The 23,345-nt window shown below is 43.4% G+C and overlaps 1 protein-coding gene across 11 annotated transcripts in view; it reads left to right on the forward strand.

The window, feature by feature from the left end:
- SUN1 (Sad1 and UNC84 domain containing 1) overlaps positions 1 to 23,345 on the forward strand; it is a 54,886-nt gene that overhangs the window by 17,067 nt on the left and 14,474 nt on the right. Inside the window, exons 3-15 of one of the 11 annotated variants that reach the window (XM_012759100.3) lie at positions 1,803 to 1,991; positions 3,803 to 3,987; positions 4,995 to 5,021; positions 5,130 to 5,306; positions 9,322 to 9,504; positions 10,084 to 10,167; positions 10,485 to 10,595; positions 12,209 to 12,307; positions 12,793 to 12,886; positions 13,497 to 13,555; positions 13,676 to 13,818; positions 14,269 to 14,478; positions 22,332 to 22,418. In XM_012759100.3, the coding sequence (XP_012614554.1) occupies positions 1,803 to 1,991; positions 3,803 to 3,987; positions 4,995 to 5,021; positions 5,130 to 5,306; positions 9,322 to 9,504; positions 10,084 to 10,167; positions 10,485 to 10,595; positions 12,209 to 12,307; positions 12,793 to 12,886; positions 13,497 to 13,555; positions 13,676 to 13,818; positions 14,269 to 14,478; positions 22,332 to 22,418 (1,648 nt within the window). The other 10 variants (XM_075995220.1, XM_075995222.1, XM_075995223.1 and 7 more) reach the window with 10 other exon arrangements.

Here is a 23,345-nt window from a genome sequence, read left to right on the forward strand (position 1 = left end):
ATACCGGAGTACTTTCTTTTCCATGTAACAGTGTGGCTTGGAGGTCTTTATGTGACAGTATACATAGGTCTTCTGTTTTTCTCGTGGCAACATGTCATGTAGGTGGACCGGACCCTGTGGGTGGACATTTCCCAGGCTCTTGCAAGACATTCTTCTACACAGCTTCCTTCCCAGCCTCTTTCTAGCCAAATGAGCAAGTGTGTACAGTGCCCTCTGGTTGGAAAGGCATTCCAGGTTTGTGTTGGAAAGCCAGGATCCCACAAGACCTGAAACCCATGCGTTAGATGAAGAGTATCAGAGTGATGAGTTGGAAGCAGAGGCTGTGTTGGTCCATACCTATGTGACAGATTCTGATTTGAAATGACATGGTTTTCTTAAACTAAAATCAAGATTGCATAAAATATTCTTCCAGAAGAAAACTAACCATGTTTTAGATTATGCTGAAATGAGGTCTAGCTTAGTATCCGTGCTGAGGATTCAACGTGCTCTTGTGCCTTTTCTCTCCTGTCCCCACCCCAGCCCAAGTTAAGGAGAGCTGCTGTCTTGAACTGTGTGACACACTAAGTGCACATGACAACCTGGAGCAGTTGGTGTTAACTTACTCTGGGTTTGATTGAATGTATTTCCTGGTGTCTTGGATCATTTATGATGAATATGTTTCTGAAAACATTTGTATAATGTAAAATGTAATGCAAAAATGCTTTTAAGCCGATTTACTTTCTCAGAGACTGCTTGTTACTGTTGATTTCTGGATCGTTGGCCAGGCCCTGCCTGCTAAGCGGGAGCTGCTTGTCCCACTGCCTGGCAGTGCCTCTCAGGTGCCCCGTGGCACATCTGCCTCAGTGGGGATAGACTCCCCAGCAGGACCTGAGGCTTCTGCAGCCAGGGGGCTTCTGCTCTCCTCCTTGGCTGTCCCCCAGCTGTCACCGTGCCTGCCGCCTGCCGCGTTTTCTCTCACATCAGGAAACGCTAAGCTCTGATCTCTAAACCGTTCCCCGCCTGTGCCCCTCCCCAAGGCAGAATCTTCCCATCGCGCCTCTTCTCTCAAGGTGCTTTGTGCTGCCTGGGTTACCATAGTCTGCAGTGAAAGGGGGGCTGCCTGGACTGGGTGGCTGGGGACATGTGACCCCCGCCCAGCAAGGAGTGGGATAGATGCTCAGTCTGTGTTTTTTAATTTGGAAAAACTTGTTAGTCACACACAAGAGTACATCTTTTCATTTAATTATGTTAGTTTAGTAATGTAATTAAGTGGGAACTGTTGGAAGTGGCTTTTCTTCGTCACAGACTCAAAGTGCTTCTGAGTTGGTCCTTAGTGTTGATGCTCAGCCACTCGCCTCTCCTTTTGCAGCTCACTAGGATTCACCCAGCGACATGCTGGCATGTTAAATTTCATGTTGTGGTCACTGTCTTATTAACTGCTTTATCAGCCACAGTGTCTGCTAGTAAATGTACTCTGATTTTTAATATTGTTGACATAATTACCCATAGGTGGAGATTCTTAGGGATTTAGCATGTCCTGAAGCAGTTCTTCTTGCGGTAGGTTCTAGATTGCCATCCTTAGGCATCTGGGGAGTCTGCTGTTAAACAGCTGCACGTGAAGTCAGAGTGGTGTAAGTGTAAGGTGTTGGCTGACTGGTGTGCCATCTTACTCTTGCTTTACGGTAATGTCACACAATAATAGTTGCTCTTTAAAATTCATAATAGATTATACCTCCTGTTTATGATTTATTCATTTTGTTTGAAAACTGGGACATTATTGAAAACTAAGCATTATTTATCTCAGATAAGCTTTTTCCTTCTAGTTCAAGTTATTCTTCTGATGCTCTGGATTTTGAGACTGAGCACAAACTGGACCCTGTGTTTGATTCTCCGAGGATGTCCCGCCGTAGTCTGCGCCTGGTCACGACAGCTCACCCCTCAGGGGATGGCCAGGCCATGGGAGCTCACTCCTGCACCAGCAGCGCTGGCTCCCTCAAGGATGGAGTGGCCAGGTGAGTGCCACTTAGCTTTGTCGTCATGTGATTTCTGGTACCTGATAAAACTACACAACCTTTTTCTGGTGTGTAGAGGCAAACTTACTCTCCTGAATTTAAGGATGTGTGTGTACGTGCGTGTACCCACATGCAGATCCACCACACATGGTCCTGGCCTTGCTACAGATGGAGACTGAAACTCACTCTGGAGTACGTGGGTGGCTGGGTGTGGGTGTTCTGCGAGATTGCAGGTACACCCCGGCCACAGCACAGAAGCTCACGGTTTAGAGCTTCATTATCCTTGTGCTGGAACTGAGGTTCCACTGTTGGGGAAGGAGGGAGTCCTAGAAGGTCACCACAGGGTGTGGTATATGACCTCTGCATCGCTCATGATTTAAGTCTGTTTATGAGAATCTGTGTATTCACTGACACACACGTGAAGTCTAGTTGTTAGCCTGTGTCTGTGACGCCGAGCTCTCCTGTGCCCTTCACCACTTCTTCACGGGAAGGAGCACAGTCTGCAAGGTCTTCATCCATGTAGCGAGCACGTGACCAGGACAGCCTCATTCACACTGCTTGCGTAAGAGTGACGTGTGTCTGATCTCTCTCAAGAACGAGACGGTGGCTGGGGCAAGGGGTGGTGGGATTGCTGAGGTCAGGTAGCGCTGTGCAAGGATTTGTCATAGTGCCTCCCAGTGGGTGTTTTCCCAGCACCACAGTCACCTGGGCGGTTTTATCCAGAGCAATGTCCAGAGCCCAGACTGCCCCCTGGGAGACTCATGGGTTCATGGTGGCCACTGAGAACCAGTTGATTGCAGTGCGCAGCTCCTTGTCAGCACGTCGGTTATGCCGAGATAACGCAGAAGCCAGTATCGCCTGCTGACACTGAGACCAGGTGTGGCTGCTCTGCACTCATGTGGGCAGGTTTTCCACTGCCGTGTGTCACTGCTGCCTTCCACCACCGGTTCCCTCTGAGGGGGAGAGTCTCCTTCCATTGGCCTATGTGTCCTACTTGATGGGGAATGTTTGTAAGACATTCATTTGTGAGGGCTTTATTATTTGTGGTGAATAAAATGCAGAAATCATTTTACATGACTGCCTATTCTTGCTATACTTAACACAGTTCCATCTTTACCGTGACTAAAAAATAGCATGGGATATTTATGTGTGTACAGTTACTTGTTTAGAAAAGGGGAGGGGTTAAATTTATAAATCATAGAGTTTTTTATTTTTAGGATTTATATATTTAATTTATTTAGAGACAGGGTCTTGCTCTGTCACCAGTGGCATGATCATAGCTCCCTGTAATCTCAATTTCCTAGGTTCAGGGGATCCTCCTGCCTCAGTCTCCTGAGTAGCAGAGTAGCAGTCTCCTGAGTAGTATAGGTGTGCACCACAACACCTGGCTCATTTATTTTAAATTTTTTATAGAGACGGGGTCTCAATATGTTGCTGAGTCTGGTCTTGAACTCCTGGCCTCAAGTGGTCCTCCTACTTTGGCCTCCCAAAGTGCTAGGATTACAGGTGTGAACCACCATCCCTGGCCCATTTTTGTTTTTAGGTAAAACTGTTTTTGGGTTGTGGGGCCCAAAATAATCTTAAAATTATTTCGTGTTTACCATTTTAGAGGAAGTTTTTGAACTCCAGTTTAAAAATTCCTTTTTAAATCAATAGATGATTCATTGCAACAGAAAAGGCATAAGAAAATGGTTTGCATCCAAATGCTATGTTTACTCTCAAAGACTTTGTGTTGGTAAAATCTAATCATTTTGTATTTACTAGGAAAAGCCTATAAACTTCTTTTTTCTTTTCTTTCTTTCTTTTTTTAGAACAGTAAAACAACGCAGAAGTGCAAACAAAGTGGCTTTTAGTATCAACCACGTGTCCAGGCAGGTCACATCCTCAGGTGCCAGCCAGGGCGGCTCTAAGAGTCTGCAGGGCGCTGTGTCTCTGCGGCCTCCCGTGCTGGACGAGTCTCTGATTCGTGAGCAGACCAAAGTGGACCATTTCTGGGGTGAGTTACTAGGAGATGCAAATCACGTTGGTTGAAGTTTGGTTGGGGAGAGGGAGCTTGTGGCTCAGGTATTTGCTGGTTCCTGGCTAGGGCAGGGAGGAGCAGCACTGAGGTTCTGGGCTTGCTTTCAGACCTGGCAGGCAGTGCCCTGGGCGCTCTCCACCTGCTGCTCACCGGGTCATGCTAGTGTGTAAGTAAGTACTTGCATGGCTTGAAAGATTAAGCAGCCAGGTAGTCATCTGATAGGTCTGTTTTCCCAAATGCATTCCTTCTGTAGGATATTTAAACAAAGGCAGTGTAAAAATTTACCAGTGTGTTTCCAGCAAGCTCTAAGCAAAAAGGCAGCCTTTCTAGAGCACTCTATCGGGGAGGAGTCGGTGCCGAGACATGCCGTAGCTGAGCACGTGCTGGCGTGGGGCAGAGGCCATGGGATCTCCGTCCTCGCTGTTGAAATGTGTGATGTCACCACGCTGTGCACAGCGAGGGAGCACTCCCACGAGAAATGCACAGCAGCTTGTGTTCGGTTTGTGTTCTGGTTGGCCCTCTGAGACAGTTAGAGGATGCAGATTAGTTCCGGAGATGTTGTGTGCGAATTGTGGAGGCACTGTGTGCGTGCTGGTTGCTTTGCTCAGCTGGTGAGAGTAGTTACCAGGCAGAGAGACACATGCCACTGGTAGCAGGGTTTCCACCTTGCTGAGTGGGAGCGTTGAGCGCGGGCTTCTCTCTGTCCAGTCCCCTCAGGCTCTTACCTCTTCAGGCCAGGTCGTGTGTGTTGGTACGTGCACGGGTTTTCTCCAAAGATATGTTTTCGCCTCAAATCACAAGATAGCGTCTGCAATTATCTGGACAAATTTCTGTTAACTCTGGGCATCTCAGGAAATAAATCTTGACCAGCGCCATAATGCTGACTTATTAACCATTGTAATTAACCTTTACATTTTGTTTTTAGTGGGTTCTGTTTTGATAAGTCGAGCTTAACAGCAAAAATACATGTGTGGTTTTTTTAGGTCTTGACGATGATGGTGATCTTAAAGGTAATTATTTTAGTCCTTTTTCTTCCCCACACTTTTCAAAATAGAAGTTTCAGTTAGGTATCTGCAGATTGTGATAAACAGGTTCTGTCTACTCTTTGAAAACTTTAGGTGGAAATAAAGCTGCCATTCAGGGAAATGGCGACCTGGCAGCGGGAGCCGCCGCACGCAATGGCTACATCTGCAGCGACTGTAGCATGCTCTCCGAGCGCAGGGACGCGCTCACAGCACACTCCACTGCCCATGGGCTGACGTCAAGGATTTACTCTAGGGATAGGGATCAAAAACGTAAGTTTCACAGTTTTTAAAAGTTAGAAAAAGGTTTACTGTCCAAATATTTCCTTTTCTTTTTATAAAGCTGATTTTATAAGGCTTAGTGTCTACACGATTTCTGTTACAGCCTTGAACTCAAAGTTATCTTTTATAAGTTGAGAAATTAGATTTGTCCTACTCATCTTCTTTCAGCTAACATTTTATCTGCTTAGTGTGTTTGTACCCAGAAGTACTTGAAATTCTATCAGTTTAGACTAGGTAAGCAAAAGAAAATTCCTACAACATGAAACTCTAAAACTATGGCTGCTTTCAGATAGCATTCCCTTATTTTTGTAAAACAACACAGATGTTCACATGACTTAAGGAATAGCTTTATGATGGCACTTTCGCCTGTACAGTAAATATTTTCTGTGGTCACTGGCATTGTGGTTATAGTGACAGCAGCCCTCGGAGAATGTTTGGGCTTGGGAGGGACACAGAGGCCTGGTTCTGTCTGGGAGGGCAGTAGTCATTGCAGGGACCCCAAGTGGGCAGGCTTGCCTGGCATGCAGTGGAGGTGGGCTTCAGCATCCTGGCTCCACTCGCTTGATCACGGAGGTGCTAGAGATGGCCAGGGAGGAGTGTGGGTGTCAGGACTGCTGGGGCTTCCTCCTGAGCCCACAGGCGAGAGCAGAGCCACAGACCCCTTTCCAGGGTCTAGACACGGCTGTAACATCCCTGGAGGCTTGGGGCTGCCACACCTTTCGTGATTGCTTGACTCGTGATTATTCTGAGCTACAGCAGAAAGAGGCAGGGGCCTGTGATGTGGTACGTGTGCTGCCCGCTGCCCAGGTCCTCGGTGCCTTGTCTGTTGAGGCCAAGTCCTGGGATGTGTGGAGATGCTGGAAGCTTTAGGAGGGCGGGCTGTGGGCTGTGTCTGTCTCACCAGTGTGTTCCCACCTGCACCTGGGTTGGGGCGCTCGGCCCATGGTTTTAAATGACTGGCCATAATGAAGGATGGTAATAGGATAAAAATTTAGTCCTTATTTTTTTATTTGTAGTATCTTATTTTCATTTTTACCATCGTATCCTTGTGGCCAAAGCTTCTGGGTGTGTTTGTGGTAGTGTTATCGGCACTGTTAGCATTAAGACCACAGAGTAAGAAAGTACGAAGGGGGAAGGGAGAGGCAGCAGAGCCGGAGTGGTGATGTCTCCTTTGTTACACCCACGGACTGTCTGGGCCCCTCGATGTTGACCAGTGTCTCCAGGCACTCGCTCTGGGCCAGGTGCTCTGCACTGGTGATCACAGCACCCCATTCTATGATGGAGTGATGAGGTCGAGCTGGCTTAGGGCACTTGCTGGTGAGTGAGGGAGCAAGGCATTTCACTCCAGGCACCCTCATGCTGCCCTGCTCCCGGGAGTTCTTAGCGCTTTGTGAGCGCTGCAGGGCCAGCACGGTGCCAAGTGCAAGACCTAACTTACCTATGCCACGTGCAGGTTCTGTGTAGTCAGGGTTTATTGAGGCTGTGTTTTGAAGCATGCCGTTGATAGGTTGAATGTGACATTTTTCTTAGAGTGGAAGCATGTTCCACAAACTGTGACCTGGCAGAATAATGATGTCCCCAGATGGTTCAATATCTATGGAACCATTTGCTGTTTTCCTGAGGCTCCTTAGCCGTAGTAAATGTGTCTCTGTATAACCAGCCACTCTTTGACAGTGCCAGGAGTCGTGGGCCCAAGCTTAGCCATGCAGTGGGGTGTATCTTCAGATGGAAAAGTGGTGGTGTGGTTTTGGTCGTAGCTTCCTGAAATTCATCGCACAGAAAACAAGTTGCATCTTTTTTGCTTTGGGCTTCTTCTCTTAACACCTGCCTTGCTGTCTTAGACTGTAACAGTAACTTGTGGAGCTAACACTAATTTATTACCCTGTAAAAAAATCTGTTTCTAAAATGTGTTCATCAAAGAACATTTGAAAATCACAGAGATGTTCAGAGAAGAAAATAAAAATCACCTGTAACCTACCAGCCAGAGATAACCACACTTGATGCATTAGGTCTGGCCTTCCGGGATACCCTGTTACATAGTTGGGATCATATTGCATGAATTGTTATATATAACTGTATTTACTTAAAACATGTATGGCCTTTCTTGAGCAAAAATTACTTTTGCTTTCTCTCCACATTTTATTTTTGTTTTTACATATATTCTTACTATAATTCTCATTGTAAAACTCTCTAAACAGTACAGATAAAATAAGTCCTTCCCCACCATTCCAGTCCCTTTCTAGTGGGAACTGCTGTGGCAGGCATGGTTCAGTGTGACTGCGTCTGCTTTTTGTTAATGAGGTAAAGTTCAAATGACATAAAACTTACCATTTTAAAGTGTACCGTTCAAGCTGGGAGTGGTGGTGTGTGTCTGTATCTCAGCTGCTCAGGAGGCTGAGGAGGGGACACTTGCTTGAACCCAGGAGTTCTAGATTAGCCTGGACAACATAACCCTGTCTCAAAAAAAAAGTAATAAAAAAATGTACATTTTGGTGGCATCTAGTATATTCACAATGTTGTGCAGCCATCATCTGAATTCTGCTTTTATATACTTATAGAACTATATAGTTTTGTTTTTGTCTTTACTTAAATGCTGTCATAGTGTACGTATATATATATGTGTGTGTGTGTATGTAGTTTTACAACGTTTTTCATTTTATAAATTAATAGAGATTAACTTCATTCTTTTTTATTTTTTTTAGAGATAAGATCTTGATCTGTCACTTTTTTTTTTTTTTTAATGTTTTTTAGAGTTAAGATCTGACTCTCTCACCCAGGCTGGAGTGATAGAGTCAATGGCATGATCACAGCTCACTGCAGCCTCGAACTCCTGGGCTCACGTGATCCTCCTGCCTTAGCCTCCCATGTAGCTGGGACTATAGGTGTGCATCACCGTGCCCAGCTAATTTTAAAATTTTTTTGTAGAGACGGCATCTCACTATGGTGCCCAGGCCGGTGTCAAACTCCCGGACTCAAGTGAGCCTCCCACCTTGGCCTTCCAAAGTGCGTGAGCCACTATGCCTAGCCACGTTACCTTATAATAAGACTGTTTTGCTATTTTTACTATCCTCTATATAAAATTTGTGCTGAGGTGTAAAACTAAGTTGGCCCTAGGCTAAGCACCCCAGGTTTATGTTTTTTCAGTGTAGGATTCCAATTCTCAAATAGCCTTTTGACTATTCTTTTGAAAATGATAAAGTTCTAAATGTATTTCTTTAAAATCATTCCAACTGAGACTTCACCAGTTCAAGGTAACCTCATGTCCCTCGCCCTAGCACTGTCGTGTTTGGCAGGGACCGCGGGGAAGAGCCGGGTCAGAAGCACTTCCTGGGGCAGACACCAGGCCTGCTGGACTCCACGCCGTACACACAAGCATGTTTCTCTGTGCTATGCTCCATGAAGAAACCTTTTTTTTTGGAGAATGACAATTTTGAGCAATCTTGACTTGTAGAATATCATGCCACACGTTTACATTAACAGAAAGAGTATCAGGGATCACATTGTGTCTCCCTGAAGCTACAGGCACAGCTGGAAAGTAGCCGAGGACGGTGTAGTGTTCTTGTGTAGGTGTCCCCTAAGTGATCAGTTCTGATGGTGTCTGCTGCGTGCCACAGACGTCCTGAGAGTGCTCTGGAGCTCCCGCTAGCCCTTTTCACATTGGTGGGTCAGAGGTCGTTAAGAAGGTGGCTCTTTGGCCAGGTCAGAGGTCGTTAAGAAGGTGGGTCTTGGCAATATTGAGTATATATGAACAATATTGGGTGAAACGACCTCAGATTGGATATTTTGTAGGCGAATTGCTGGCGTGAGCAGGGTTTGCTCCACAGCTACGCCTCCCCAGGATGTCGGTTATCGGTGTGGCTCTTCCCAAAGGGTGTCTTTGGTGTCCATTTTAAAAGTGTTTTGCTCCTACTTTGCCTGAAATGAACAATTTGGCTATCAGACTTATCAGGGGAGTAAATGTTGGCTGTATGGGAAGAAGTAACATGTGTTCATGGTTTCTTGATAGGCGGTTCGGCTTTCTACATGGATAGGATTTTGTGGCTGGCCAAATACACTTCGTCATCTTTTTCATCATTCTTAGTTCAACTTTTTCAAGTGGTTTTAATGAAGCTCAATTATGAATCAGAAAATTACAAATTGAAAAGTGATGAATCAAAAAGCTATAAGTCAAAAAACCATGAATCAAAAGGTATTTAAATATTTTTTTTTCCTTTTTCCACCAAATAATGCTTTCAAGGTGGAGAAAACACTTTGCTTTTTCTTACATGGCACTTCCTTTACATTCCTCCTCTCTGGTCTTGATGCTGACTTCCTCCTGGCTGCTTTCTTTGGATCTTTTTATTACAGGAGCTTACGAAAGTTTTAATGTATCTGTATGTGGTTCAGTTTTCTGAAAGTTGATCAGTGTTTAAACATTTTTAAAGTTATTTTTTAAATGAAATGTTAATATACTCAACTTTTGGTTTTTATTGCCCTTTTAAAGCAAAAACAGTTTATTCGAATGGTATTTAGAATCATGTTTCAAAAGCACTTTACGCAGGCCAGTCTTTGCATTGTATTGGCTGCACATATCATTTAACCAGATGGGGCTTTTGCATCTCTTCTCATAACCCAAGCCCTGTCCCCTACATCGTAGGCACTATCCGCTGCTCCGAACCCCTGGCAGTGGCGAGCCTGGCGTGCTCTCTGGTTGCGCTGGCGTTGGGGTGTAAGGAGCACCGGGCTCAGCATAGCTGGGTTTTCTAAGCCTCTTTTGCATGTATTGCAGCTCATCCCAGTTACTGTGGGACAATGAATGTAAAAGAGTCTCTCAGAGAGGATGGCCACCTCAGTGTGAATGGGGACTCGCTGTGTAAGTATGGCTTTGCTTTCCACACGGAATGGTTGGTCTTGGATTTGGTGTGCCCAGGTTGCAGTGTTGGGCTCCTGGTCCTGGGGGATGGGCAGCCTGACACAGGCGCCCTCACTGGCTAGGACGGGCCGCAGCACTGGTGCTGAGACACCTTAGTAATAGAAGCTAATAACCACCAGATGCATTTGCTTTCATTTTTTTTTTTTTTTTGCATGTAATTTGAGTGTCCTAGTTTTTCAAATGTGTTGTTGTGCAGTTGAGATTGGCAGGTTTGCATATTGACCCATCACATTAACTGCCTCTCACCACACCCACAGGCGATGACTCTAAGGGGAAGAAGCACCTGGAAACACACACAGCCACCCACCTGCAGTGTCCACGGCCGCCAGGGCTGGCAGGGGCCCTCTGGCACGTCTGTGCTTGTGCAGGTTGTCTCGCGCGCGTGTCTGTCTGTCCACCAAGCTCCTCAGTGCTTCCTCTTCCTTGCTGGGTCTGTGTTGGGACCCAGGTGCTCTAAGGCCATAAAGAACTTAAAACAAGGAGAGTCTCTCTCCTGACAAGCTTCTTTGGAAATTCATTTAGTATTTAATGTATGAAAAGCAGTTTATTTGAGGTGAGATTGAAAGTTTAGAAAAGGCAAATTACTAATTACTCTCCTGTGTTGGACTGTGACCAGCGAGAGGCTGCCTGCCCCTCAGTTCTGTGGCTGGGAGCACCACATGCGTTAGAGCCGCTGTCCTGTCCTGAAGTTCCTAACAAGGAAGTTTGTATTAAAATGTTAGGTGTCTCCAGTCCATACCTGAAGCTTTCTTGGTGGAGGGACACCCTCTTCAGGTAGATTTTTTTTTCCCCCTTAACGGTGAGCTTCAAAAGTAATTGTCTCTTGGCCTGGTGTGGTGGCTCACGCCTGTAATCCCAGCACTCTGGGAGGCTGAGGCAGGTGGATCATTTGAGCTCAGCAGTTCAAGACCAGCCTGAGCAAGAGTAAGACCCCATCTCTACTAAAAAAAAAAAATAGAAAGAAATTAGCTGGACAACTAAAAATAAATATATAAAAAATTAGCTACTCCAGGTGAGGTTTAATATTATTTTAATTAACTAAAAAAAAAAAAAAGACAGAAAAAATTAGCTGGGCATGGTGGCACATGCCTGTAGTCCCAGCTACTCGGGAGGCTGAGGCAGGAGGATCACTTAAGCCCAGGAGTGTGAAGTTGCCGTGAGCTAGGCTGACACCATGGCACTCTAACCCAGGCAACAGAGTGAGACTCTGTCTCAAAAAAAAAAAAAAATGATAATTGTCTCTTATTGGCTAATTAATAAACATAAAGCAATTAATTTGAAAAATGCTCTTATACCATATTTCTTTGCTTATTAGCCACATTGGAATTACTTATAGTTTCAGGGATGAACATGCAAATTGTTAAGTTAATGTGAGTATATAATTTCCAGCAACTATGCTTGGAAAAAAATGGGACAAAATTGATTTCATAAGCAGTTTTCTGTCTTAAATAATATGTGATGTTTGATATCAAGTTTATTGTATTCTGTCATCCAGTGGTGCTGGCAGTTACCATTCTGAAATATTTCTTCACTGGGAAATGTCAGCCTTTAAAATAATTGTAATTTGGGCCTTTGAGTAATCACTTTCTCACCTAAAACATGTGAACTGCTGATATCTATAAATTTAAATTTGCTTTGAAATATTCTATTTTCATTATAAATTCTGCTGGCACCAACTGCCAACATTTAAAGGATAGCTTCCAACCACCAACTTCCCCTTGGGTTTTGTAAGGGTAATCTGCATTTTACATTTTAAGTATCTACAGGCAGACGTGAATGAAAATTATTTTTAAAAAACACCCAGAATTTTCATAAGTTAATGTCAGCAAGTATGTTTTTTTTTTCCTCTTGAGACTCTTGACTTAATAATGTGGGAGTTTTGGTAAAAATGTGACCTGGGAGTTTCTGTTGCACTGTCAGTGCGAGAACTGGCTCTCCGGTGTCTGAGTGTGCCCTCCCGCACACGTCTTCTCTGCCACAGGTTACTTCCTGATGCAGACGCTGCGAAGGATCGGAGCTGCGGGCTGGTTTGTGTCCAGGACGGTGTGGTCGGTCCTTTGGCTGGCCTTGGTCGCTCCAGGTGGCTATTTTGGGTTTCTGTGTTAGCATTCTCTCCAAAGCTTCTGGCAGTTAATCACCCGCAATAAATGATTTACCTAACCAAATACGAATTTCATTTTAGGTTCCCATGCTTTCATCTTTAACGTAACATGTTTCATTCTTTATTACTTAGAAATGCTAACATTCTGTATGTTTGGTTGCATGAACATCCTTTGTTTCACTGGTGTGTTGGGTTTGTGTAAGTCTAGCTGCTTGATTTCAGTGTAACTGAGAATGCACAGACTTGATGTCTCCTCTCCTGTATCTCCTTTAGTGTGTTTTATCAGCATTACATGTTGCTTTTCCTGCCATGGTGACTAGCATCATCTTAACGTACTTCATCTCTGATGCCATCTTTTAGTAAATTTCCTTGGCTTCTAGCTTGGCCTTCACAAAAACAGTCCATTTAGGAGGTTGGTTTTACTAACAACATTTCCTGAGAATGTTTGGTGTTTTCTCTTTTAGGGAAGGCAGCCTCTGGAATGTTCTGGTGGCTAGGGATTGGATGGTACCAGTTCGTTACTCTGATCTCTTGGCTGAATGTGTTTCTTCTTACAAGGTAAGGAAACTGATACCATGTCAACTTGGTGTTTTAAAGAACCAGTTTTGTGCCAATTGCAGGCTGTCGTTTGATTTATTATTTTATAATGATTTAGCTTATATTTGCATAGTTTTGTAGTTTTATATTTGACAAGTTGCTTTCATATACTTAATTTTTTAAACCAACCTGTGAGGTAGGCAAGGCAGGCATGGCTAGGAAACTAGAAGTGTGTCTAGGGGAGTCAGTGGAAGCTGGCGTGGCTGGGAGGGCCTGGGCACGACAGGAATCTGGTCCCTGCGACGGTGGCCTGGGTGTGGTTCCCAGGGCACGAGTGGCCTCAGCGGGGCAGTGATCCCAGGTGGATGGAGATTCAGGGCACCTTGGGCCTTTCCTGCAGCACGGGCATGCACCTCGCCCAGAGTCAGTGAATGTGTTGATTGTTAATGTGGGCCTGCGGGGTGCTGTTTTATAGGAATGTTCTCCTGTAGGTATCACAGACCTTGTAGATAAAACTGTAACTGCATTTCTAATGGCGGAGGGTGGTATAAAATTCTCTAGAGGGGAAAAGTAAAACGGTGAACCTGCCTTTTACTTTTTCCAAACTAAATGTTTTTGTTTTTGTTCCTAGGTGCCTTCGGAATTTTTGCAAGTTTTTAATCTTGTTCATCCCACTGTTACTTTTACTAGGTAAGTAAAATTTGCCTTAGTTGCCTTGGATGGTGACACATACATAAGTATCTGAGATAGTGAAAAAATTGAGCATTTCAGTACATTTTTGAGAAACAGTCTGTGTGGTTTCTCCTTCAGCAGGTCTCTCCTCCTGGGGCCAGGGCGATTTCCTTTCATTCCTGCCTGTACTGAATTGGACAAACTTACAGAGAACGCAGAGTGCAGATGACCCTGGGAACATATTTAAACCTGAAGCTTCTCACCTGAACCAGCCTCCACAGGTAACCAGTCGGAAAGTCCTCTTAACTGGCATTGCAAATATGTATTCTCCAGGGTAAGTTTTCATACTGCTCATGATCAGTGTAGTTCATTCGGGTGCCCTAGTTTGGAAACTATTGTTAAATGTCAGAGAAGCAAGTTTTATAGCTCCTTAAATGTTCTAGAATAGTTCAAATAATGCACATGTAAAGTAATCTCACTATTCAGTTTTAATTTAGAAAACATAGTAGTATTCATGACTACAAAATAGAGAAAGAATAAAGAAGAAAATGAAAACCACTGTCATATCACGTAAGGACAGGCACTAGTAATCAAGGTTTGGGGGACTTCTCCTGAGTGTGTTGTGTGCCCTCTGGTTGGCACTTTGCTGTAATAGATGGTTTTGTGTCTCTGACTGACCCCATGCTGTGGTCGTTTGACTGCTGGGTTTGGTTTCTTGTTTGCCATTTCAGGGTGATGACGAGGCTTTTCGGTGGCGTTGGACGCGTGACGTGGAGCAGCAAGTGGCCTCTTTGTCTGGACAGTGCCACAGCCATGATGAGAGGCTCCGGGAACTGACAGCTCTGCTTGAGAAACTGCAGGCTCAGGTGGACCAGATGGATGACGGCAGGGCTGGGCTGCCAGCCTTGGTTAGAGACGCCGTGGGGCAGCACCTGTGGGAGGTGAGTGCTGCCTGGCCCGCTGGGCTGTGTTGTGTTCTACTTTGGGGGGACAGAGGGAGTGGGAGAGCTGCTGCTGTGGTTGTACTTTTTGTTTTTCATTGCTGGGAGCAGGTGCACTGAGAGGCAGTGGGGTTTTCTGTAGTGTGCCGATGAGCTGGAGCTGAAGCTTCTGAAGTGCACCAGGACCTGGGGGTGGGTGTGGGGGGTGGTCCCATACTAGGGGGAGGGGATTGAGATGTGTGTTACCCCTCAAGAGTAGAGTTTGCTTATCATGGGAGAAATATGATCTTTTGCATCCTAACCAGCAATTTAACTTTTGTAAATGTGTTGAACGTAATTAAATGAAAGTCTTTGCCTATCAGCATTAATTTGAAAAATTCAAATTGGTGGCCTGAAAATATCTCAGGATTATGAAGTAGTTAAGAGTAGCAGCTCTTCCACATGGAATGAAGGCCTGTGTGTAAATGTCTCGTTTGCTTGCTATTCTCATGGAAAGACTTGTTAGTGCATTTTCCTCAAAACTGATGTTTATTTTCTTACGTTTCAAAATGATTGAGCTATTTTGGTTTGAAATCTTTGAATAGATATCACATCCTTGTCTCACCCATCCTTGTCTCTCCCTGGTGTCTCTGGTACCAGTGAAGAACCACTGTTCTCTCTGCTGCTCAGGCCACACTCTAGGAATGACCCCTGTCCCATCTTGCCAAGGTCTCATCAGTCTCACGTCCCCTTAGGGGACACTTTGCTGTCATCCTTTGGTTCCTCCGGAGTTGTTTTGTTTTAGTTTCTTGACCATGAAATTTAGATGATTTCAGTAAGATCCAATTAACTTTGTTTCTGTTCTGTTTCTATTGGTCATTTAACAGCTTTGTAGGTAGAAAGGGGAGATAAAAGAGTAAATCTGAACTTTGTTATTTCTTTGCAGACATGACAAAACAGAAGAGGTTGAAACTAGTTCCCTCAAACATAGATGCTGGTTAAAAAAAGTCTGGAATCTTCTTGGTGGCAGATCCCTGAATTCTGTCCCTGCAGGCAGGACAGTTGCTGAGATAGACTCAGGCCAGGGAAGCACATTCATCCCAGATGCATGTCTTGCCCAAGGCAGCCTGAGACGAGATGACCTGGCAGGCTTTGGTTATGGGATTGCCCTCTCTTGTACGGAAAACAATTGGCAATTGTTCAAGAAAACCAAGATAAACAATAATTCATTTATCTAGTGTTCTATAAAACTAAATTTTTTTTTTTTTTTTTGAGACAGAGTCTCACTCTGTGACCGGGGCTAGAGTGCCGTGACATCAGCCTAGCTCACAGCAACCTCAAACTCCTGGGCTCAAGCGATCCTCCTGCCTCAGCCTCCCTAGTAGCAGGGACTACAGGCATGCGCTACCATGCCTAGCTAATTTTTTCTATATTTTTAGTTGGCTAATTAATTTCTTTCTATTTTTAGTAGAAACAGGGTCTCAATCTTGGTCAGGCTGGTTTTGAAATCCTGACTTTGAGCGATCCTCCTGCCTCGGCTTCCCAGAGTGCTAAGATTACAGACATGAGCCACTGCGCCTGGCCCTATAAACTAAATTGTATGCAGCAGGGGTCATTTTAAAATTAGGTTCCAGAACAGATTTAGTCTGTCCTTCTTATGCAGTCTTATAGCACATACCTGTCAGCGGGGACTATCATGATTGTAATCGATGCAGGACAGAATCCTAGACTTCCTCCTGGATCAGCCACACACCAGTGTCACATATCCACATTACCTGAGAGTTGGCAATCTGTTATCTTTTCCCCTAAGCTACTGGCATATTATTTATCTTATACCGACATTGTCTAATAGAATATGCCACTATTTGCATATGGCTAGGTAAATTTAAATAAATTAAAAGTAAATAAACTTTTAAAAATTTAGTTTCTCACTTGCATGGGCTACATTTTAGGTGCTCAGTAGCCGCATGTGGGGCTGCCCTATCAGACAGCACATGTACGACATATTCCCACCTGGTGCAAGGTGCTGGACAAGTGTGTTGTAGGTGGTGAGGACCTCAGGGTCTTGGCGGAGTTCGGTAGCCCACCTGGTGTGTGTCAGTGCCCTGGGCTCATCTCTCCAGCTGGCTGTCATCCCTTCATCCCTTTACCCTGGTTTATCTCATTTTTAATCTTTATTTTTTTAAAAAAGAGAGTGACTAGGTCCTGTCGGCCAAGCTGGAGTACAGTGGTGAGATCATAGCTCACTGCAGTGTCAAACTCCTGGGCTCAAGTGATCCTTCCACTTCATCCTCCTGAGTAGCTGGGACCACAGGTGCGTGCCACCACACCCAGCTATTTTTTAAATTTTTTGTGAAGATGGGGTCTCACTGTATTGCCCAGGCTGGTCTTGAACTCCTGGGCCTCAAGCGATTTTCCTGCCTTGGCCTCTCAAAATGCTGGCATTACAGGTGTGATCCACTGCAGAATATTGTTTTTAAAATTTTTTATTTGTGGCCGGGCGTGGTGGCTCACGCCTGTAATCCTAGCACTCTGGGAGGCCGAGGCGGGCGGATTGCTCGAGGTCAGGAGTTCGAAACCAGCCTGAGCGAGACCCCGTCTCTACTATAAATAGAAAGAAATTAATTGGCCAACTAATACATATATAGAAAAAATTAGCCGGGCATGCTGGCACATGCCTGTAGTCCTAGCTACTCGGGAGGCTGAGGCAGGAGGATTGCCTGAGCCCAGGAGATTGAGGTTGCTGTGAGCTAGGCTGATGCCACGGCACTCACTCTAGCCTGGGCAACAAAAGCGAGACTCTGTCTAAAAAAAAAAATTTTTTTTATTTGTATATATTTATGGGATACAAGTGCAGTTTTGCTACGTTGATATATTACATTGGTATGTATATATCCTGTGGTGAAGACAGGGCCTTCAGTGCATCTGTGTCTGGAGCAACAAACATTTTACCTCAACCCACCAGACAACCTCCTGTCATCCACCCCCACCCCCACCCTAAATCTCCATTGTCTGTTGTTCCACCCTCTGCTTCCACATGTGCACGTTGTTTACTCCCACTTATAACTGAGAACGTGCCTTACTTGTTTTTCTGTGTCTGTTTCACTTAAGATAATGGCCTCTAGTTCCATCCATGTGGCAGCAAAAGACATGCTCTCATTCTTTTTTACAGCTGAAAAGCATTCCATTGTGTATACGCACCACATTTTCTTTACCCAGTCCTCTGTTGAAGGATGCTTAGGTCGATTCCCTGTCTTTGCTATATTGAATAGTGCTGCAATAAACATGAGTGCAGGTGTCTTTTCTATATATTGATTGCTTTTCCTCTAGGTAGAGACCCAGTAATGTGATTGCTGGATTATATGGTAGTTCTATTCCTAGTTCTTTGAGAAATCTTTGTACTGCTTTCTGTGGAGGTTGTACTAATTTACATTCCCACCAACAGTGTGCAAGGGGTCCCTTTTCTCCATGTCTTCACCAACATGTTATCTTTTGTCTTTCTAGTAATAGCCATTCCGATTGGTGTAAGGTGATCTCTCATTGTGGTTTTAATTTGCATTTCTCTGTTGATTAGTGATATTGAACATTTTTTCATTTATTTGTTGGCTACTTGTTTGTCTTTTGAAAAATGTCTATTCATGTCCCTAGCCCACTTTTAATGGGTTATTTGTGGGGTTTTGTTGCTTGAGTTCCTTGTAAATTTTAGATATTAGTCCCCTGTTAGATGCATGGTTTGCAAGCATTTTCTCCTATTCTGCAGGTTGTCTGTTCTCTCTGTTGATTATTTCTTTTGCTGTGCAAAAGCTTTGTGGTTTAATAAGTCCCTTTTGTCTATTTCTGTTTTGTTGCCTGTGCTTTTGAAGTCTTAGCCATGAATTCTGCACTTAGACCAGTGTTCAGAAGAGTGTTCCCTAGGTTTTCTTCTAGGATTTTTATAGGTTCAGATCTTACATTCAAGTCTCTAATCCCACTCGAGTTGACTTTTGTATATGGTGAGAGACGAGTCCCTTTTCATTCTTCAGCAAATGGCAATCTAGTTTTCCCAGCACCGCTTACTGAAAAGGGTGTCCTTGCCCAGCCTATGTTCTTGTCAATTTTTTTTTTTTTTTTTTTTGAGACAGAGTCTCACTTTATTGCCCAGGCTAGAGTGAGTGCCATGGCGTCAGCCTGGCTCACAGCAACCTCAATCTCCTGGGCTCAGCGATCCTACTGCCTCAGCCTCCCGAGTAGCTAGGACTACAGGCACGAGCCACCATGCCCGGCTAATTTTTTGTATATATATTTTTAGTTGGTCAATTAATTTCTTTCTATTTTTGGTAGAGACGGGGTCTCGCTCAGGCTAGTTTCGAACTCCTGACCTTGAGCGATCCGCCCGCCTCGGCCTCCCAAAGTGCTAGGATTACAGGCGTGAGCCACCGCGCCTGGCCTGTTCTTGTCAATTTTGTCAAGGATCAGTTGGCTGTAAGTACTCGGCTTTATCTCAGGATGCTTTGTGTGTTCCGTTGATCTGAGTGTATTGGCTTTATACCAGTTCCTTGCCGTTTGGGTTACTGTAGCCTTATAGGATAATTTCATTTGAAGTCAGGCAGTATGGTGTCTCCAACTTTATTTTTTTTCCCCAAGATTGCTTTGGCTGTTTGGACACTTTTTTGGTTCCATATGAACTTTAGAATTGTTTCTTCTAAATCTGTGAAAAATGATGTTAGTATTTTGCTAGGGATTGCACTGAACGTATAGAGTGCTTTGGGCAGTATTGTCATTTCAACAATATTAATTCTTCTAATCCATGAGCGTGGATGTTTTTGTCTTTGTGTCATCTACAGTTTCTTTCATCAGTGTTTTGTAGTTTTCCTTGTAGAGATCTTTCACCTCCTCAGTTAACACATTGACTGCCACAGTGTGTTATGAAAATAGAATAAAAACTTTGAAAAGAAAATGATCCTTTCTAATTTAATGAAAAATTTATTTTGTTTTTTTTTGTTTGTTTGTTTTCTGAAGATGAGTTGTATGCAACTTGAGGCCCCGGGCTCAAAACTAGCATGAGTTTAAGGACAACTCACATGGCAGTTAATGTGTTAAATATATTCCTAGGGATTTTACTGTTTTTATAGCTATTGTAAATGGGATTGCTTCCTTGATTTGGTTCTCAGCTAGATCATTATTGGTGTATTAGAAATGCTACAGATTTCTCTGTATTGATTTTGTATCCTGAAATTTTACTGAATTTATTTGTCAGATCTAAGAATTTTTAGTGGTTTCTTTAGGGTTTTCTAGATATAAGATCATATCATCAGTGAACAGGGACAGCTTGACTTCCTCTTTTCCTATTTGGATGCGTTTTATTTCTCTTGCCTGATTGCTCTGGCGAGGACTGGCAGTATTATGTTGCACAGGAGTGGTGATGTTAGGCATCCTTGTCTGGTTCCAGTTCTCAGGGGAATGCTTCCCCATTCAGCATGATGTTGGTTGTGGGTTTGTCATATATGGCCTTTATTATTTTGAGGTATGTTTCTTTAATGCCTAGTTTGTTGAGGATTTTATCCTGAAGGGATGCTGAATTTTATGAAATGCTTTTTTATGCATCTATTGAGATAATCATATGGTTTTAAGTACTTAATTCTGTTTATATGATGTATCACATTTATTGATTTGTATATTTTGAACCATCCTTGCATCTCTGGTTTTAAAAAAACAAACACTTGATCATGGTGTATTATCCTTTTGATGTGCTGTTGAATTTGGTTTGCTGGTATTTTGTTGAGGATTTTTGCATCTATCTTCATTAGGGATATTGGTCTATAGTTTTCTTTTTTTGTTGTGTCTTTTCTGGTTTGGGTATCAGGGTGATACTGGCCTCGTAGAATGAGTTAGGGAGAATTCCCTCCCTCAATTTTTTTTCGAACAGTTCTGGGAGGATTGGCATTAGTTCTTTGTATATTTGGTAGAAATCACCTGTGAATCCATCTGGTCCTGGGCTTTTTATTGTTGGAAGGTTTTTCTTTTATTACTGATTCAACCTCACTTAATCATTACTAGTCTGTTCAGAAATACTGTTTCTTCCTGGTTTAAACTCTGGAGGTTATATGTTTCCAGAAATTTATCCATTTCCTCTGGGTTTTCTAGTTTGTGAACATATAGTTCATAATAGTTTCTCATGATTTTTTCTATTTCTGTGGTATCAGTTATAATGTCTCCTTTTTCATTTCTGATTTTATTTGGATCTTCTCTCTTGGCTAATCTAGCTAGTGGTTTGTCAACTTTTTGTTTTATTTTTATTTAGTATATAATGTCAAGCAGTGGTTTGTCAATTTTGCTTATATTTTCAAAGAACCATCTTTCCATTGATCCTTTGTATTGGCTTTTTGTTTTGTTTTGGTTTTGGTTTCTATTTCATTTAGTTCGACTGTAATCTTTGTTACTACTTTTCTCCTGCTAACTTTGGGTTTGGTTTGTTCTTATTTTTCTAGTTTCTTGAGGTGTGACTTTTAGTTTGCTAATTTGTGATCTTTCTGTTTTTTGGGGGAGTGGGGAGACAGAGTCTCACTCTGTTCCCAGGACTAGAGTGCCATGGCGTCAGCCTGGCTCACAGCAACCTCAAACTCCTGGGCTCAAGTGATCCTCCTGCCTCAGCCTCCCAAGTAGCTGGGACTACAGGCATGCACCACCATGCCCAGTCAATTTTATATATATATATATATATATATATATATATATATATATTTTTTTTTTAGTTGTCCAGCTAATTTCTTTGTAATTTTTTAGTAGAGGCAGGGTCTCATTCTTGCTTAGACTGGTCTTGAACTCCTGAGCTCAAACGATCCTCCTGCCTTGAGTGCTAGTATTCCCAGGAGTATTTCTTTTTTTTTTTTTTTTTTGAGACAGAGCTTCACTTTGTTACTCAGGCTAGAGTGAGTGCCTTGGTGTCAGCCTAGCTCACAGCAACCTCAAACTCCTGGGCTCAAGCGATTCTGCTGCCTCAGCCTCCCAAGTAGCTGGGACTACAGGCATGCACCACTATGCCCGGCTAATTTTTTCTATATATATTAGTTGGCCAATTAATTTCTTTCTGTTTATAGTAGAGACGGGGTCTTGCTCTTGCTCAGGCTGGTTTCGAACTCCTGACCTTGAGCAATCCGCCCGCCTCGGCCTCCCAGAGAGCTAGGATTACAGGCGTGAGCCACCGCGCCCGGCCCCCAGGAGTATTTCTAATAATCTTACTATGAGTTTATCTTCCTAAGAATTGATTGGTAGAAACAAACTGCTGTTTTTCAACAGGTAACTTATGTTGCAGACACTTTGTTCTTCACTAAGTTGGTCCCTTAGTCGGTCTTGTCACTTGTCCCATCAGCTTGGTAACACATCACTTAAATTGTCCAAGGAAGCCTTGGTTCTCAGTGGTATCATCCAGTGTTCTGGGGAAATGTTCGGGTTGGTTTATTTCTAATAAATGTTTATATGTCATAATATTTCATATGAATACACAATGATCAAGGGGAAAATAAGTGTATCATGTATCTTAATCCATGGTTATTTTACTTTAAATCATTAAATATAGCAGGTTACTAATTAGTGGATTGTTGGATGAATAGTAATTGCTGTGTACAGTGTTGCCTGTTGTTTATAGGACTTCTTTGTTAATGTTCTTATGTAACTAGAAAAGCTATTTGTGCATTTTAACACTAGTTCAAGGTCTCTGAAGTCAGAGATGAAGATAAGAACAGCACTAGGTGATTACTTCTTTAAGGGTGCTGTGCCAAGTTGGGACCAAATAATCTCCAATTCTTAAATATTCTGTGTAGAAATGACCTTGCCAAACTTTATACATTTTTGTTTGTTGCTTAACTTTATCATTTGTTCATTCATTTTCTCCTAAGACTGACTTTATGACGTTCCACCAAGAACATGAAGTTCGTATCTCAAACTTGGAAGACATACTTGGAAAACTGACAGAAAAATCTGAGGTATTTATTCTTGACCTTATAATTGTAGTCCCCAACAAAGTGATTTTTTAATAAAAGAAAAATCAATTACAGTTAATATTTTAAAGTTCTTTAGCCATTTAATGTGCCTGCTTTTAAGGTATTTGCTTTTGTCCTTGGTAAAACTGAAAGAAATGTTTCTTTCCGTTTTCCTCTGACAATTTCGCTTTCTTGCTTTAATGTTCAGTCTGTGTGCCTGACCCACCAGCCCCATGTGTCTTTTGAAGGTCAGAGCAGGGCTGTGGATGAGGGGGCAGCCTCTGGATTCCAGTCCAGCTATTCCTGGTTCCAGGGCCCCTGCTTTTCCTCAGGATCACACAGCCTCACCAAGATTACATTGTGTTTAGAGGGAGAATAAAGGACCTGAACCTTCCTTCCACATTTAAAATACATTCTCCAGAGGTAGTGGCAGTGTTCTGTCTCTCAGCCTGGGTGCTGGTTATAGGAGCTGTGAATTTTAAAAACTCATCAAGCTGTCCCTATGAGATGTGTGCATAGGAACATCTCTGAGTATATGTGATCCCTGTGAGATGCACACATGGGAACATCTCTGAGTATACGTGATCCCTGTGAGATGTGTGCACAGGAAAATCTCTGAGTATACGTGATCCCTGTGAGATGTGTGCACAGGAACATCTCTGAGTATACGTGATCCCTGTGAGATGCACACATGGGAACATCTCTGAGTATACGTGATCCCTGTGAGATGTGTGCACAGGAACATCTCTGAGTATATGTGATCCCTGTGAGATGCACACATGGGAACATCTCTGAGTATACGTGATCCCTGTGAGATGTGTGCACAGGAAAATCTCTGAGTATACGTGATCCCTGTGAGATGTGTGCACAGGAACATCTCTGAGTATACGTGATCCCTGTGAGATGCACACATGGGAACATCTCTGAGTA

Source organism: Microcebus murinus, chromosome 19, assembly GCF_040939455.1.
Source record: "Microcebus murinus isolate Inina chromosome 19, M.murinus_Inina_mat1.0, whole genome shotgun sequence".
Lineage (NCBI taxonomy): Eukaryota > Metazoa > Chordata > Mammalia > Primates > Cheirogaleidae > Microcebus > Microcebus murinus.